The 16,077-nt window shown below is 38.7% G+C and overlaps 1 protein-coding gene across 2 annotated transcripts in view; it reads left to right on the forward strand.

Annotated features, from left to right (window-relative positions):
- Positions 1 to 3,532: 3,532 nt before the first annotated feature.
- Positions 3,533 to 16,077, forward strand: part of LIN28B (lin-28 homolog B) — a 141,188-nt gene continuing 128,643 nt past the window's right edge. The window contains exons 1-2 of one of the 2 annotated variants that reach the window (XM_066248160.1): positions 3,533 to 3,824; positions 15,803 to 15,851. In XM_066248160.1, coding sequence (XP_066104257.1) covers positions 15,815 to 15,851 — 37 coding nt within the window. In that variant the 5' untranslated portion in view covers positions 3,533 to 3,824; positions 15,803 to 15,814. The remainder of the gene's footprint in view (positions 3,825 to 15,802; positions 15,852 to 16,077) is intronic. The other variant, XR_010727675.1, reaches the window with a different exon arrangement.

Raw genomic sequence — 16,077 nt, forward strand, 5'->3', positions numbered from 1 at the left:
AGCATCAACTCCCATATGTGCCTTGACCAGGCAAGCCCAGAGTTTCGAACCAACGACCTCGGCATTTCAGGTTGACACTTTTTCCACTGTGCCATCACAGGTCAGGCCTGAAATCAGTTCAATTTTTCAGTGAAAATCAAAATCATCTAGTTATAATAGATTATTAGTGAGCTCTAAAGAATAAATATTATTACTTCCTCATTTTTTAAATTATTTATTGATTGATTGATTTAAGAGAGAGAAACATTGATCTGCTACTCCACCCATTCCCACACTCATTCATTCTTGCAACCCTAGCCCGTGGGGACTATTCTCTAACTGAGGACTAGGGCTACTTCCTTATTCCTTTTATTTTTTAAGATTTTATTCATTTTAGAGAGGGGAAGAGAGAGAAAAAGAGAGAGAGAGAAGGGAATAAGAGCAGGAAGCATCAACTCCCATATGTGCCTTGATGAGAAAAGCCCAGGGTTTCAAATCAGTGACCTCAGCGTTTGAGTTCAATGCTTTTATTCACTGTGCCACCACAAGTCAGGCACTACTCCCTTATTCTATTTTTGTTTGTGACAGAGACAGAGAGAGGGTAGAGATAGACAGACAGGAAGGGAGAGAGATTAGACGCATCAATTCTTCATTGCAGCACCTTAGTTGTTCATTGCTTGCTTTCTCATATGTGCCTTGACCAGGGGGCTACAGCAGAGCGAGTGACCCCTTGCTCAACCAGCAACCTTGGGCTCAAGCCAGCGACCATGGGGTCATGTCTATGATCCCATGCTCAAAACAGGTGAGTCTGCACTCAACCCTGCCACCTGGGTTTCGAACCTGGGTCCTCTGCATCCCAGTCCAATGTTCTATCCACTGTGCCACTGCCTGGTCAGGCACTACTTCTTTATTCTTAAACTCTGTTTTAAAAACAGTTTTAGAGCAGAATACCTGTAAATACCTAGTTTTTCAATATTGTAATACTCAACACGTATAATTCATAAGTAAAATGACATGATGTCTTGAATTTACTTTCATATAGTTTGGTCATAAAAAAAAAGATGAGGAAGTCCTGGCTGGAATGCTCGGTTGGTTAGAGAGTCGTCCCAAAGCGTAGAGATTGCAGGTTCGGTCCCCAGTCAGGGCACATATAGGAACAGATCTATGCTCCTGTCTCTCTCGCTCCCTTCCTCTCTCTCTAAAATCAATAAAATATGCATTTTTTAAAAAGGTGAGAGATAACACACTGCATTCTATATTTTCCAAATATCTTGTTAATTACTTGCTTGAAAATGTAATCAGGGTACATTTTCATGCACTAATTTAAAAACAAAATTTCTTTCACACCCACTAAGTACCAGCACTGTTGTAGGCACTGGAGATACTGAGATGAGTAAAATAGATTCTATTCTTTCAGAGAGTAATTATCAGATACAATTTTAAGAGTAAAGAAAACTATCACCATAACTCCAGGTAGAAAGATACAGTTTTAGAAAGAAATTGGCAAGAAACATATACAAATGATAAATTCACTTGCTTTTGACTTTCTCTGTGATTTTTATCTCCTTCTAATCACGCTAAGATATTCTTTAATAAGTGCTTAGCCTATCAAAGTTCGTTATCTCCCTTTCTTGGCACCTGATATAAAATAATACAGTAAGTACTATAATGAACCATTTTTCATTTTTGTGACAGTAGTATGGTACTATGATGATAATTAGTTTGAAATCAAAAAGAAAAATTACCTCTTGATTATTTGGGATACAAACTCTAGGTTATGTTTTCATCTGTTTTAACTTTTATTTTCTGTTTACAATTCTTCTCAAGAGTTTAAATAGGTATTACATCAATATATCGAATGCCTTATCAAGCACCTGAAAGACATAGTTACTGAAAAAACAACGTTTCTTCTGTAAGTGCATCAGCTATAAGCTCCACTCATAAATAAAAAATTACTACAATGCTTTTCAGTCAAAGCATATCATATTTCAGATAATGATATATAATTTATTGCTGATTTTCATTTCTGGTGATCAATGTCTGCATCTTTTTCCACTAAATTATATTTGGCACCATAATGTAAAGTGTGTAGCATTATAACAAATCAGTTGTAATTGATAGATACAATGGTTGTAACTAATAAGTGTGTGTAAAAGATTCTCTGTACTACTCAATGAGTAATATAAGAAATACTTTATGTACTTGCCAATGAAAAGGCATTTTTAAAGCCAATCACATTCTGCACAGGCTCAATGGAAAGTTTAGTAGCCATGTAGGGAATTCGTCAAAGGTAGCCAGGACCGAACGACAGGCCACGACACTCGCAGCCTCCACAACAGCTCCAGCGAGGGCAGCCAAGCGCGCTCTATCCTGCGCGAGAACGCGCGCCTTCAGACAGCAGGAAGGCAGCGCGCGTTCCCGAGAGCCTGCGGCGGGGAAAGCTCCGTCGCCTCCGCGCGCGCCCGCCTCGCCTAAGAATGAATGGAAACTTCAATCTCGCGCGCTCGGCGCGAGCAGCCAATGACGCGGCAGGGAGCGGCGGCGGGCAGGTGTGCGCGTGCCGCCGCCTGACGCAGGGCTGGAATCTAGCAGCCTGGTCCCGCCACCGTTCTCCGCGGCTCCCTAGCCGGCCCGGCCCGGCGCGCTCCTCCCCACACCCAGCCACCCGCCGGGCTGCGGCGGCGACGGCGGATTCCGCGGCTGAGCGCCGCCCTCTCTCCCCCAGCGCCTCCGCGCCGCGTCCCCTCGCCAGCTCACAATGTGCTGACCCTCCCGGCCCCGCCGCGGGCACCCCGGGTCTCCGGCCGCCGCGCTCCCTCAGGAAGTGACAGATTCCGGGCCCCTTCCTCCGCCCCGTCCCGGACTGAACGCCACCCGCGTACTCACACCCTATAGCCGCTCACACCTGAGCTAGCGACGCGACCATGAGGCTCCGGAGGTAAGCAGCGCACCTCGCGGCCGTGCGAGTGCGGCCGGGTGTGCGCGCCGCTGCGGACACGGCTCGCGGCCCCTGGTCTGGCACGTGAGCCACGTCGAGGGGAGCTTGGTGCCGCGGAGCAGGAAGAAAGGAGAAGGCGCGAGCGCCAGGGAGGGGGAAGGACAGGGCAAGGTGGGGAAGTGACCTGTCTCTCATCAAGTTGCCATTCGGGAGCCGGACCACATCCTTCCTTCGCCGGCCCTGATTTATTGCCCCCGTGTTGTCACTGAGATGTGGGCGGCCGATGTACTTCCGGGTTCACACCTTTCTCACCCTGCTCTGCCCCGCTGGGTCGGCGCTCGCGGGCTAGGCATCGCCAGCGTGGGTGCCGAGTGTCGCCACCGCGGTCTACCGCCGTGCGGGCCGGAGTGGGCTGTGAGCTAGAGGGCCGGTTGGGGAGGGGATGAAGGCGACCCGGGACGCAGTGGTAAGGCGCAGGCTGGGGTCCGGGCCGCGGGTCGGCACGGCCGGCGCGGGCGCCTCGCACGTGCGGGGCCGCGTCGCCAGGGGGCGTCCGCACCTGCCCTTCACATATTCCGCGAACCGAGCTGCTTTGTAGCCGGCAGACGTCGGGAATCCCTTCTGCTTTGGTGTTAGTGATGTAAATTTATGCATTAAAATTAAGGGTTTGCGGAGAACGGAGAAAAGTGCACTTGTATTTAGGTTGCTTTTGAAAAGGAAACAACCAAAGAAGAAATGCTACATTTGCAGGAGCATTAACTACTGCCTGGAACACTGGATGTGGGTGCATTACGAGGATTTGTACTCCAAAAACTTTTATAAAATTGCACGTTGGTAAATATTGAGTGCTTTCGAGTAACATCTTGCAGTATGTATTTAATGTCCTCATTGCGGAAATTTTTAAAATGTAAGTAATAGTAAGTCCGCCATTTTGAATTGTTGCATGTAACACAGACTGAAATAGGTTCCTGTGTTTCCTGAGTTCCTTTCTGTTCTTTCTGTGAATTTGTTTTCATCCACAGGTTTTTCAGGTTACCAGCTATTATTACTGTTCATAAGACTAAATTATTCAGTGAGGATTTTTATATCTACAATTTTAAATGCAAGGGAAAATAAATTATACTCGTGTTCATTGTTTTTATTTCTTGGTCACAAGTACTGTGGAAGTTAAAATTACACATAACTAGTATTAGAAAATTTAAAACATTGTTGGGAAAATATGACAACGTGATTTTTACTCTGATAAAAATATGCTCTTGTCATTTTTGTGCGGATTGGTACTATATTTAGGTAGGTGGTAATGCAAGAAACCTTTTTTAAAATGCATCCTTTGGTAAAGCAAAATTTTAAAGAATAACTTATAAAACAGTTCAACTCTATAAAGTAATTAAGGAAAACTTTAAAATTTAAGATTTAATTCTTGGAAATTTATGCCAGTTGATGCGATTTTGAAAATATAAATTTGTTTTGAAATTTGTCTTTTTTTTCCTGCTGTATTTTTGCACAAATTGAAAGAGGAATCAAATTATAAATCAGCAGAATGTGTAATAACTAGTATTACATTTAGGTTAATAATTAGACCTTTGTCCATTTGGAAGACAGTTCTTGCTTCCCAAATTCTGTATCTCTGAATGTATGAAATAGGACAATCCAGTGTGCCTAAATTTCCAAAGAGCTTTAGAAATTAAACTGACACAGCTTCTTTCTAGTGCTTGAAGGGGAGGTGAATGCACTACAGAGGATAAAATGCTTTGACTTTACCATTTTACAAATAGGATCAACTAATCATTGCTTGATAATAAAATGTCATAAGAATTTGAGAATCATAATCAATTTGTAATGCATATTATTAGAACCCTCTATAGTTATTGTTCTGTTATAGATCTGGAATCAAATGCTTCAAAGTTCAATTCTCATTTTCTTCCATTTACTCAGAAGGAGAAGATTAAACAATGTCTGGTAGTTTGGTAATGTTTGGTATCTGATCATAACACTTTTTTTTTGTATTTGTAACACTGCTATCATAATTGACCATGATTAAAGGAAAAATAAGTACCATAATTAAAACATGCATAACTGTCAGATGTAACACTGATGTCCCTTCAAAATAATTGAAGTGTTATTTATAAATAGCAAATTTGGGGACTGTAAATGATCTTTAAATATTTAATCTATAGTTGAGTTGATTAAAAAAAGGAAAAGAAATTCAGAGATGAATCAGTTTATAAGTAATTAGAGCTTTTGAGTATAAAAGAGACATTACAAATTTTTGGTCAGTTAAAGAATTTTACTTGGTAATTTTTATTAGAATCTTATTTTCTTTTAGAATTTTATAGCCCATAAATGCCCAAAGTATTTATATTTAAATGCTTTAGAACCTGTACCTGATTTTTTTGACTTTTAAAAAGACAGTATCTTGAAAAGTGCTGTTTTCAGTGAACCACAAGGTAAAGAAGTAGTTCTAGCTTGCCAAGCAGAACAATGAAAATTGTTTACATTAAAAAGTTGAGACTGATTTATATGAACATATCTAGGTATATATGAAGTATAGAATTACATTGATTTGAGAAACTTGCCCGCTATATACATATACTTGTATATATATACTGATTTGGATTTATCTGCCACAGTGACTCTGTGAAGTCGCTGGCCACAGTGCTGAACCAAGACAGCCATATTGGTCACTGTTAAATCTGACTGAAAACCACACAGAAAATTGTATAGAGGTTCAAGTAACATCATCATTGTAAGAAATATATTTCATATATACTTTTTAATGTAATCTTTTTACCAAACTGCATTGGAATCAAACAGAAGTTGTGGTAAAGAAATTATCCCCTGACTGTGACATCGATTTTGAATAATGTCATTATAATCAATGAGATCAATATTAGAGATTTTCTCTTTCTTTGAAAGCTGTCACTTGCAGAGGAAGACAAGATTTTAAAATCAATTTAAGCAACTAATGAGTACTCTCAAAAAGGACAGTTTTAACTGACAACACTGTAAGACTGAGTATGAATTTGATATTTGCAATTTTTGTTTCATGTTTTATAGTCTGGCACTATCAAAACATGTTATCAAAATTAATCAAATTAGAAGTGACTTATGAATTAAATCCTGCTTAGAAACAATAATAATATAAGCAATTTTCTAAATAGAAAAAGATAAAATATGACTTTTTAATGATCTTGACTTAGTACTCTGGGAAAATTTTCTATTGTTTAAAACAGGACAAACACTAGGTTATCACTGCTTACACTATTACTGTGTTTTGCATTTTGTGTACTGAACACTGGTATGAAACCATTGTAGAAATTACCTGAAAAGGACTGTTGTGATACATTTAATATTTCAGTAAAAAAATACCACTTTAGACATAAAAATTTGATATTGTTTTCCTAAAAATAGAATGGGTTGATATGCAGGATAATCAAATTAAGGGTCAAAGGTGACCAACCAGGACAAAAGGTATGCAGCTCATTTTCAAGCAATCCGTTTCCAGTTTTCATGGCTGAGCAAAAGCTTAATTATATGGAAAAAAGGACATAAGTGTTGTTTGAGCAGGTGTAATGTGGAAAAACATGTTTTAAATTTTCTAGATACTTTCAAATCAGTTTTTTTTTACAGACAGTGGAAATGCAAAAGCCAAAATGCTACTTTTATGTTTTTTAAGCATTTCTTTTAAGTAACATTTTCATACTGTACAGAAACATTTTAGCTAAAATATTTTATATCATACAGGTAATAACAGAAATAACTTTTTGTGGATAAAAATTTTAGAAAAACTAAACTATGTTTTATCTTCTTTGCATTAGTCTCTTGGTATAATCTCTGCTAGTTAAATTTCTATTTTTATTTAATACTGTTTATTATACCATTAAATGGCCATGACATAAAGATGAGTAGCCTCAAAAATATCTCTTGATGTTTATTGCACTGCTCAGAAAAATTAGAGGATCAAGAAACGAAGATACTTCAGTACTTTCAGCCTTTTGTACATGCATTTTCACTAGTGAAATAAAAGTTGGTTTTGCATCTTATTTGCATAATCGGACAACTTTCTTTGACTTGTCGTTTGCTTTTCTGATGTTCTTGTTTAATAAAAAACATCAAATGCTTTTTTTTTATTGCTTCCTATTTATTTTGAAATATACCCTAATTTTTGTGAGCAGTATATATTAAATAGTGGTGTTCAGGTATACTTAGAATTTTTTTTTTACTATACCAAGAAGCTACATGAAAGTTTTCATCTTAAAGTTATGGTGGGCTTTCTTTTTTTTTTTTTTTTTTTTTTTTTCTGAAGCTGGAAACAGGGAGAGACAGTCAGACAGACTCCCGCATGCGCCCGACCAGGATCCACCCCGGCAGGCCCACCAGGGGCGATGCTCTGCCCACCAGGGGGCGATGCCCTGCAGTGACCAGAGCCACTCTAGTGCCTGGGGCAGAGGCCAAGGAGCCATCCCCAGCGCCCGGGCCATCTATGCTCCAATGGAGCCTTGGCTGCGGGAGGGGAAGAGAGAGACAGAGAGGAAGGGGGGGGGGTGGAGAAGCAGATGGGTGCTTCTCCTGTGTGCCCTGGCCGGGAATTGAACCCGGGTGTCCCGCATGCCAGGCCGACGCTCTACCACTGAGCCAACCGGCCAGGGCATGGGCTTTCAAAATATATGTTATTAGGTTTTTAAACAGGAATCTTTGCCATTATTTTGACTATTTAAGACCACTATTTTTTTTTTTTAATTTGATAGCCTGGCCATTTGGCTCAGTGGTAGAGCATTGGTCTGGTGTGTGGATGTCCTAGGTTTGATTCCTGGTCAGGGTGCACACGACCCTGCTACCATCTGCTTCCCCCATCTGCTTCCCCCTCCCCCTTCTCCCTTTTCTCTATCTCTTTTTTCTTCACCCACAGCCCTGGCATGGTTGAAGGAAGTTGGCCCCTGGAGCTGAGGGTAGCTCCATGGCCTTGCCTCAGGCACTAAAAATAACTTGATTGCTGAGCAATGGAGCAATGCCCCAGATGGGCAGAGCATCGCCTAGTAGGGGGCTTGCTGGGTGGATCCCAGTCTGGACGCATGCGGGAATCTGTTTGTCTGCCTTCCCTCTTCTCACTTAAAAAAATTTTTATTTTTTTATTTTTTTTATTTTTTATTTTTTTGTATTTTTCTGAAGCTGGAAACGAGGAGAGACAGTCAGACAGACTCCTGCATGCGCCCGACCGGGATCCACCTGGCAGGCCCACCAGGGGCGATGCTCTGCCCACCAGGGGGCAATGCTCTGCCCCTCTGGGGAGGGGGTCACTCTGCCGAGACCAGAGCCACTCCAGCGCCTGGGGCAGAGGCCAAGGAGCCATCCCCAGCGCCCGGGCCATCCTTGCTCCAATGGAGCCTTGGCTGCAGGAGGGGAAGAGAGAGACAGAGAGGAAGGAGGTGGGGGGGGGTGGAGAAGCAAATGGGTGCTTCTCCTATGTGCCCTGGCCGGGAATCGAACCCGGGTCCCCCGCACGCCAGGCCGACGCTCTACCGCTGAGCCAACCAGCCAGGGCCTTTTTTTTTTTTTTTTTTTTTTTAATTTTTGATGTGACCTAAACAATGGTTCAGCTATGGACTTATTTTATAAAACTGTTATTTTATGCTGTAGAAAATACAAACTATTTGCACTAGCAAAACCAATTGTGTTGTGGCTTAATTGTGTTACAACTTTTACATTTAAGCTAAAGAATTGTTTACCAATTAACAGTTGTGTCATAATACATTTTAAACAATCGACAATGCCAACTAAATAATTCATTGAAGTTTATTTTCTAGAATAAAATATTTTTTAGTATACTTATTTGATGAGAATACTAGAATTGCCTATATCTTGTGTGAAACCAATAAAATTTCTACTTGAAAGTGGTTGAGAAAGTTAAATCAATCTCGGTGATTTAGCAGTAATAAAAACGGCAACCTTTAATTTAGTGTTATTATAAATAATGTATTGTATTGATGGGTATGCAACAGAATTGAATGACAAGATAACCTGGAGGTGTTTTCTTTGAATAAATGTACCCTGATTTATTGATGTCACCCCATTAACATTAATAAAAATTTATTAAATAAATAAATAAAATAATGTATTATAATTTAATTTATATATATAAAAATTGCAAGTTTGAAATATTTTTAATATAAATTTTTTCATTCAAGAAAATGTTCAAAATATTTCACCAAATGTGAAGTTTCCTGTGTTTTTTTTTTTTTTTTTCATTTTTCTGAAGCTGGAAACAGGGAGAGACAGTCAGACAGACTCCCGCATGCGCCCGACCGGGATCCACCCGGCACGCCCACCAGGGGCGGTGCCCAGCACCCGGGCCATCTTTGCTCCAATGGAGCCTTGGCTGCGGGAGGGGAAGAGAGAGACAGAGAGGGTGGAGAAGCAAATGGGCGCTTCTCCTATGTGCCCTGGCCGGGAATCGAACCCGGGTCGTCCGCACGCTAGGCCGACGCTCTACCGCTGAGCCAACCGGCCAGGGCATGAAGTTTCCTGTTTTAACATTCCAATACCTATGATTTTTCAACTGTGCGAAGTCACATGTAATATTTATGTTACTTCACAGAAGATCATTTTTTTAAATTGTACTTGAATATACTTGAAGGTACAGTATTTCCAGTTATATCTAAAATTACAGTAGAATGTACAGTTGAATTGCAAAATAATTTATCCTGATTTTCCTTCTGCAGCATTTGAATTGTTTGTTGACTAATTGTCAAAGAAACAATTACAGGGAAGAGTTTAATGCATTTCTTTAGTGGACAGTATAACAAAATATTCATTTTGATATTAAAATTTACATTTAATATTTTATTTGATACCTTTTATAGTATAGCTAAATAAGGATTGTGCTTTAGATTTCAGTCTGATGTTTGTGTAGGATGTTTGCTATATAATTTTAAGTAGAGTCATTTAAAAACTTTTCCCAACTATTCTTCTGGGAGGAAAAAGTCACATTGTTGTCTACTTTACTTTTTTGTGTGTGTGACAGATGGAGAGAGAAACAGATAGGGACAGACAGGGATGGAGAGAAATGAGAAGCATCATGTCTTTGTTGTAGCAACCTTACTTGTTCATTGATTGCTTTCTCATATGTGTGCCTTGATCCAGGGGTGAGGAGGCTACAACAGAACAAGTCAGCCCTTGCTCAAGCCAGCGACCTTTAGGCTCAAGCCAGCGACCATGGGGTCATATCTATGAACCCACGCTCAAGCCATTGACCCTGTGCTACAGCTGGTGAGCCCGCACTCAAGCCAGCGACCTTAAGGTTTCAAACCTGGGTTCTCTATGTCCCAGTCTGATGCTCTATCCACTGTGCCACCACCTGGTCAGGCATCTACCTTACTTTCAAAGAATGTATTTACTTTAGTGATAGTGGAGTCATATTGTAAATAGACTGTAATTTTTGTTATAAGCCATAAAGTAAAGGATATTTGTAGCCAACTATAATGTATTTTACACTTTATTTTAGAAAACACTGCTTAGAATAAAAAAAATTTGTCTTGAGTATTTTTTCAAATGTGCGAAATTATAGTGAGAATAAGTAGTGAAGTAATTTTCCTTATATTTTGGTAAATATTGATTGTTAAATCATGTATTAAGAGCATAAATTTTTTAATTGATTTTTTGCATTTATTAGTTGAGCATATTAGATGGAAAAACTAATGTGATGTAAATTTAATTGAAATAAAGTTCTGAGGAAGACACTATAGTGGTATTTTTATTTAGTAATCCATTCTTTGGGCCTAACAGCTTAATTGGGAATTTTTTTTAAATGAGTATACGTGCCCTGGCTAGATAGCTCAGTTGGTTATAGCGTCTTTCCCAGACACAAAGATTGTGGGTTCGATCCACAGTCAGGGCCCATAAAAGAACAGATAGATGTTTCTGTCTCTCTATTCTTCTCTCTCTAAAGTTAATAATTGTTTTAAAAAATTAGTATAATTGCTTCCCAGCCTTTTGGCTAAGATCGAGTGTAAAAAAAATCACTCTATAATGTGTAGTAGTAATCGTTTTCCTTTACATTGAATAGTTATAGTGGATTAACAGCAATATATAAAGTGCTTGAGAATAGTGTTATGTACTTTAAGAAATTTGAAGTCTTAAGAATGTACTAGATAGTGTTCATAAGTTAGGACATTTTATAGCAGTAAGTACATATGTTTTAAATAAAATTCTTGAAATCAATAATACACATATTTTGTATTTGCAATAGTCAAATGATTAATTACCTATTACATTGTCTTTTTATAAAAGATGGTTTTTAAGAAAAGCCAGTTAGCTCAACTGGTTAGCTCCGTCAGCGCGTCATCCAGAAACAGCAGGGTTGAGGGTATGGAACAAAAAATGAAAAAATGAATGCCTCTCTCTCTCTCTCTATTTTTTGTTACAGAGACAGAGAAACAGAGAGAGGGACAGACAGGAAGGGAGAGAGATAAGAAGCATCAGTTAGTTCTTCATTGTGGCACTTTAGTTGTTCATTGATTGCTTTCTCATATGTTCCTTGATGGGGGGTGGGCTACAGCAGACCGAGTGACCTCTTGCTTAGGCTAGTGACCCTGGGTTCAAGCTAGTGAGCTGTACTCAAACCAGATATGAGCCCATGCTCAAGCCAGTGACCTCGGGGTTTCAAACCTGGGTCCTCTGCGTCCAGTCTGACGCTCAATCCACTGCGCCACCACCTAGTCAGGCTCTCTCTTTTTCTTCCTCTCTGTTTCTCTAAGATCAATAAAAAAAAATTTTTGTATACAAATTCATTTATTTCATAAATGGCATTTTAAAGATGGTCAAGCCAGGTTCAGAAATTTATTAGTCATTGATTCTTTTTAAAATATGTATTAAACACTAAACAATGCCAGGATTAAAATGATAAGCTGAATATATACAGTCCCTGCCACCATAGAGCCTAGAGTCAAGTTGGGGGAAAGAGCATGTTGGGCTATTATAGTCAACTACAGTATAGTATTACATGGTAGAAGCCTTTATACTCAGTGTGTAACAACAAGAAACAGATCAAAGTGGAGATTTAAATGATGAACAGGGATTATTCTGGTGAAGGGTCAGAGAAGTATATTCTAGTATATCATAACTTTAATTCAATTTTTGTTTTTTAATATTTACCCCAAAATATAGTGTTAAATAACCCATGTATAAAGTTATAGTTTATTTTATATTATTTATGCATTTAAAGAATTAACTTATTTCAAATAGTCACCTATAGTAAGAACACGAACATTTAATATTGTAAATATTTTATGTAACATTTACCTGTCTCATTCTTCACCCTTGCCTGGTAGCTCAGTTGGTTAGAGCATTGTACAGATAGACCAAAGTTGCGGGTTCAATCCCTGTCCAAGGCACATACAGGAATCAGCCAATGAACGCAAAAATAAGTGAATAACAAATTTGTGTTTCATTTTCTCTCTTCTGCCTCTGTCTCCCTTCCTATCTTTCTCAAAAAGTCAAAAAGATTTTAATGCCTGTCTCATTCCTATCATAATTGTTCAATAAATACTGGATGGGTTATAATATATTTAAATAAATCTTTTTCATTTCTATTCTTGTTTTTGAAAATTTTTATGCTATTAACATCAAATGAAATTATCAATGTCTGTGAAATAATCCTATCTTTTCCTTTGAAAAGGGATGATAATATTAAAACTATAAACAATAAAAAACTATCCTATGTGTTTAGAAAGTGGAAAATCTGAACATCTTTATCATTACAAATGACTAGCTCTCTTTAAACCCAGAAAGCTCATAAAGCTCTAAAACAGCATTATGCCATTTGGTTTTTATTTTTAAATCTGCCATTTATAATTATCATCTGAATTACTTAAAATTTTTTCACAAACCCTACCAATTTTTTTTTACATCTTCAGAATATCTTGGTTTTAACTTTTCTGTAAATATTATATAAGCAGAGAAAATTAAGCATGGGGCTGCGGGCATTAGACTAGAAAAACATGAGCTAGGGTTTTGCTGAAATTATGTGTGCCATATTTTCCTATGTATAAGACGTACCCCCCCCAAAAAAAAAAATTTGGGGTTTAAAAATGGTACGGCTTATACAGTGGTTGTAGATTTTTTTACTTGCATTTCCTGCCTTTTCGCACTTGTTTTTGTGCTCATTTTTGAAGACAGTGACTCGTCATCAGACACAGATGAGGACAAGCTAATGGATGGGAGTTTTGACAGTGATGAGTTGTATGAATTTTATGATTAATAAACTTGAGTTCAATAACTTTATGAATACATTCTTTTCAAATTTTGAGCCTCAAAATTAAGATGCTTGGTTCAGCGGTAGAGCATTGGCCCAGCATATGGAAGTACCAGGTTTGATTCTGGGCCAAGGCACACAGCAGAAGCACCCATCTGCTCTCCACCCTTCCCCTTCTCCTTCCTTTCCATCTCTTACCCTCCCGCAACCAAGGTTCCACTGGAGCAAAGTTGGCCCTGGCGCTGATGATGGCTCCATGTCTTCCACCTCAGGTGCTAGAATGGCTCCAGTCGCATCAAAGCAACAGTTCTGATGGACAGAGCATCGCCCGTAAGTGGGCATGCCAGGTGGATCCCGGTAGGGCACATGCGAGAGTCTGACTGCCTCCCCACTTCTCACTTCAGAAAAATACCAAAAATTAATTAAGATGCATCTTATACATTGGAGCATCTTATACATGGGGAATATACGGTAATTTGGCACTTTAGTTCATTGATTGCTTTCTCATATGTGTATTGATGGGTGCTCCAGCCAAGATAGTGAACCCTTGCTCAAGCCAGGGACCCTGTGCTCAAGCTGGCAAGCTCAGGTTTTCGAACCTGGGTCCTCAGCATCCCATGTCACCACTATCCATTGCACCACTGCCTGGTCAGGCAATTATATGTAATATTTAAATAAAACCCTACATAAACCAAGTGTGCAAAGTAAAACAAGATAGTGTTAGTGTAAAGAAAAACTTTAATTCAAATAAGTTTTAATAATGAATTTTGTTAACATTAGAGTCCACCCTCATCTTTTGGGTATAAACACAGGACAACTGAAGGATTTAATGTACAGTGTTTCACATGCCTTTTTTTTTTTTTTAAAGAAATAAGTTGTAGTCATATTTTTTTAAAACAAGTTTTATTTTTTTACAGAGACAGAGTTAGAGAGAGGGACAGATGAGAAGCATCAATCATTAGTTTTTCGTTGCGTGTTGCAACACCTTAGTTGTTCACTGATTGCTTTCTCATATGTGCCTTGACCACGGGCCTTCAGCAGACTGAGTAACCCCTTACTCGAGCCAGCGACCTTAGGTCCAAGCTGGTGAGCTTTTGCTCAAACCAGATGAGCCCACGCTCAAGCTGGTGACCTCAGGATCTTAAACTTGGGTCCTCTGCATCCCAGTCCGACGCTCTATCCACTGTGCCACCGCCTGGTCAGGCTCACATGCCTTTTGTTCACATTCTTCCTCTATTCTTTTCAAATATTACTCAGTGGTATTGTTATACTTTATAAGAAGAATCTTTGGTCAACATTTAGTAGAACTGTGTGTTTAGAAACTCTTCCATTGGCCTGACCTGTGGTGGCACAGTGGATAAAGCGTCGACCTAGAAATGCTGAGGTCGCCGGTTCAAAACCCTGGACTTGCCTGGTCAAGGCACATATGGGAATTGATGCTTCCAGCTCCTCCCCCCTTCTCTCTCTCTCTGTCTCTCCTCCCTCTCTCTCTCTGTCTCTCCCTCTCCTCTCTAAAATGAATAAATAAATAAAAATTAAAAATTAAAAAATATATTATAGAAACTCTTCCATTTAGTTCTGAGAATAAAAATGAGATTGTAACTTTAAAGAATTTGCACATAATGGCTTATTCTGTGTGAGATACAGTAGATATAGGTGTAAAATTTAGTTAAGGGAACAAGGACAACCCTGGGTGGTAGCAAGTGAGTGGATGCATGTTGAAACAAGGCTATTTTCATCTGACCTGTGGTGGTGCAATGGATAAAGTGTCAACCTGGAATACTGAGTTTGCCGGTTTGAAACCCTGGCTTCCTTAGTCTAGGCACATAGGGGAGCTGATGCTTCCTTCTCCTCCCTCACTTCTCTCTCTCCTCTCTATAATGATTAAATAAAATTTTTTTTTTTTAAAAAAAGCTGTTTTCCAAACTTTAATAAGTGACCTGAGGATAAAAATGATAATTCAATGGCCAATAGTTCTTCCTTTTCCAATTGCCATACTTCATTACTGAGTGAACTCTTGATTGCAAGCTTTATTGTGTTGTGACATCTGCCATAAATATTTTAGAAATGTCAGTACTTATTCATATTTTTAAATAAGTGTATTAATGCATATTAGATACTTTTAATTAAATATACTTTATTGAATGAATTAACATTAATTTTTTCACAGAGTATTTGAATGTAACAGAAAGACCTAATATCAACAGTGAAGTACCACAATTAAATTTCATGATTTATCTTCTAAAATATATCTGAAAGGAATAGCCAAATAAATTCATTAAAAAACGCTATTGTGGGTTAGATTGATTTTTAACTGTGTTTTAAAAAACAGAATGGGATTCTTGAATTACAGTGTAATATTAAATTTTTTAATGTAATTGCATTGTTCACAAAATTAGGATATTTGATTACATCTTAATAGCCGTTTAAAGTGTTTATTAAACCAGTGTCCTTTAGTAGGAATCAAAGGCAAGTTTATGCCAATTAGTTATCTAATTTTGTTAGGTGAGTCTTAAATTTGACCTCACAGAGTCAAAACTGAGGCATTTTATTGCTTTCTAACATGCCATTAAGCTGAAGAAGAGGCAATTAAGTCAGCAATTAATGTAGTACTAACTTGAGCTTTTTGGTTTTAGGTTCTTCAGAAGATGATGAGGTCATTCAACCAGGTTTCATCCGCCCCAGGTTAGTGGGTGCTTGTTTTTTTTCCAATTAAATATTTCACTAATGTTTGGAAAGATCACTAGAGGCACATGAGAAAACTTGACAGCTTTTAGAAATTCACTTTGGCAAAATGGGTACCATATCCTACTCTACTCCAGATCACTCTGTCTATAAACTGATACTTCCATCAGAATGTGTGAATGAAATCTTATAATTAACTCTTTTTCCTCCTAATATTAGCAGTATT

Source organism: Saccopteryx bilineata, chromosome 12 (genome assembly GCF_036850765.1).
Source record: "Saccopteryx bilineata isolate mSacBil1 chromosome 12, mSacBil1_pri_phased_curated, whole genome shotgun sequence".
Taxonomy (NCBI): Eukaryota; Metazoa; Chordata; class Mammalia; order Chiroptera; family Emballonuridae; genus Saccopteryx; species Saccopteryx bilineata.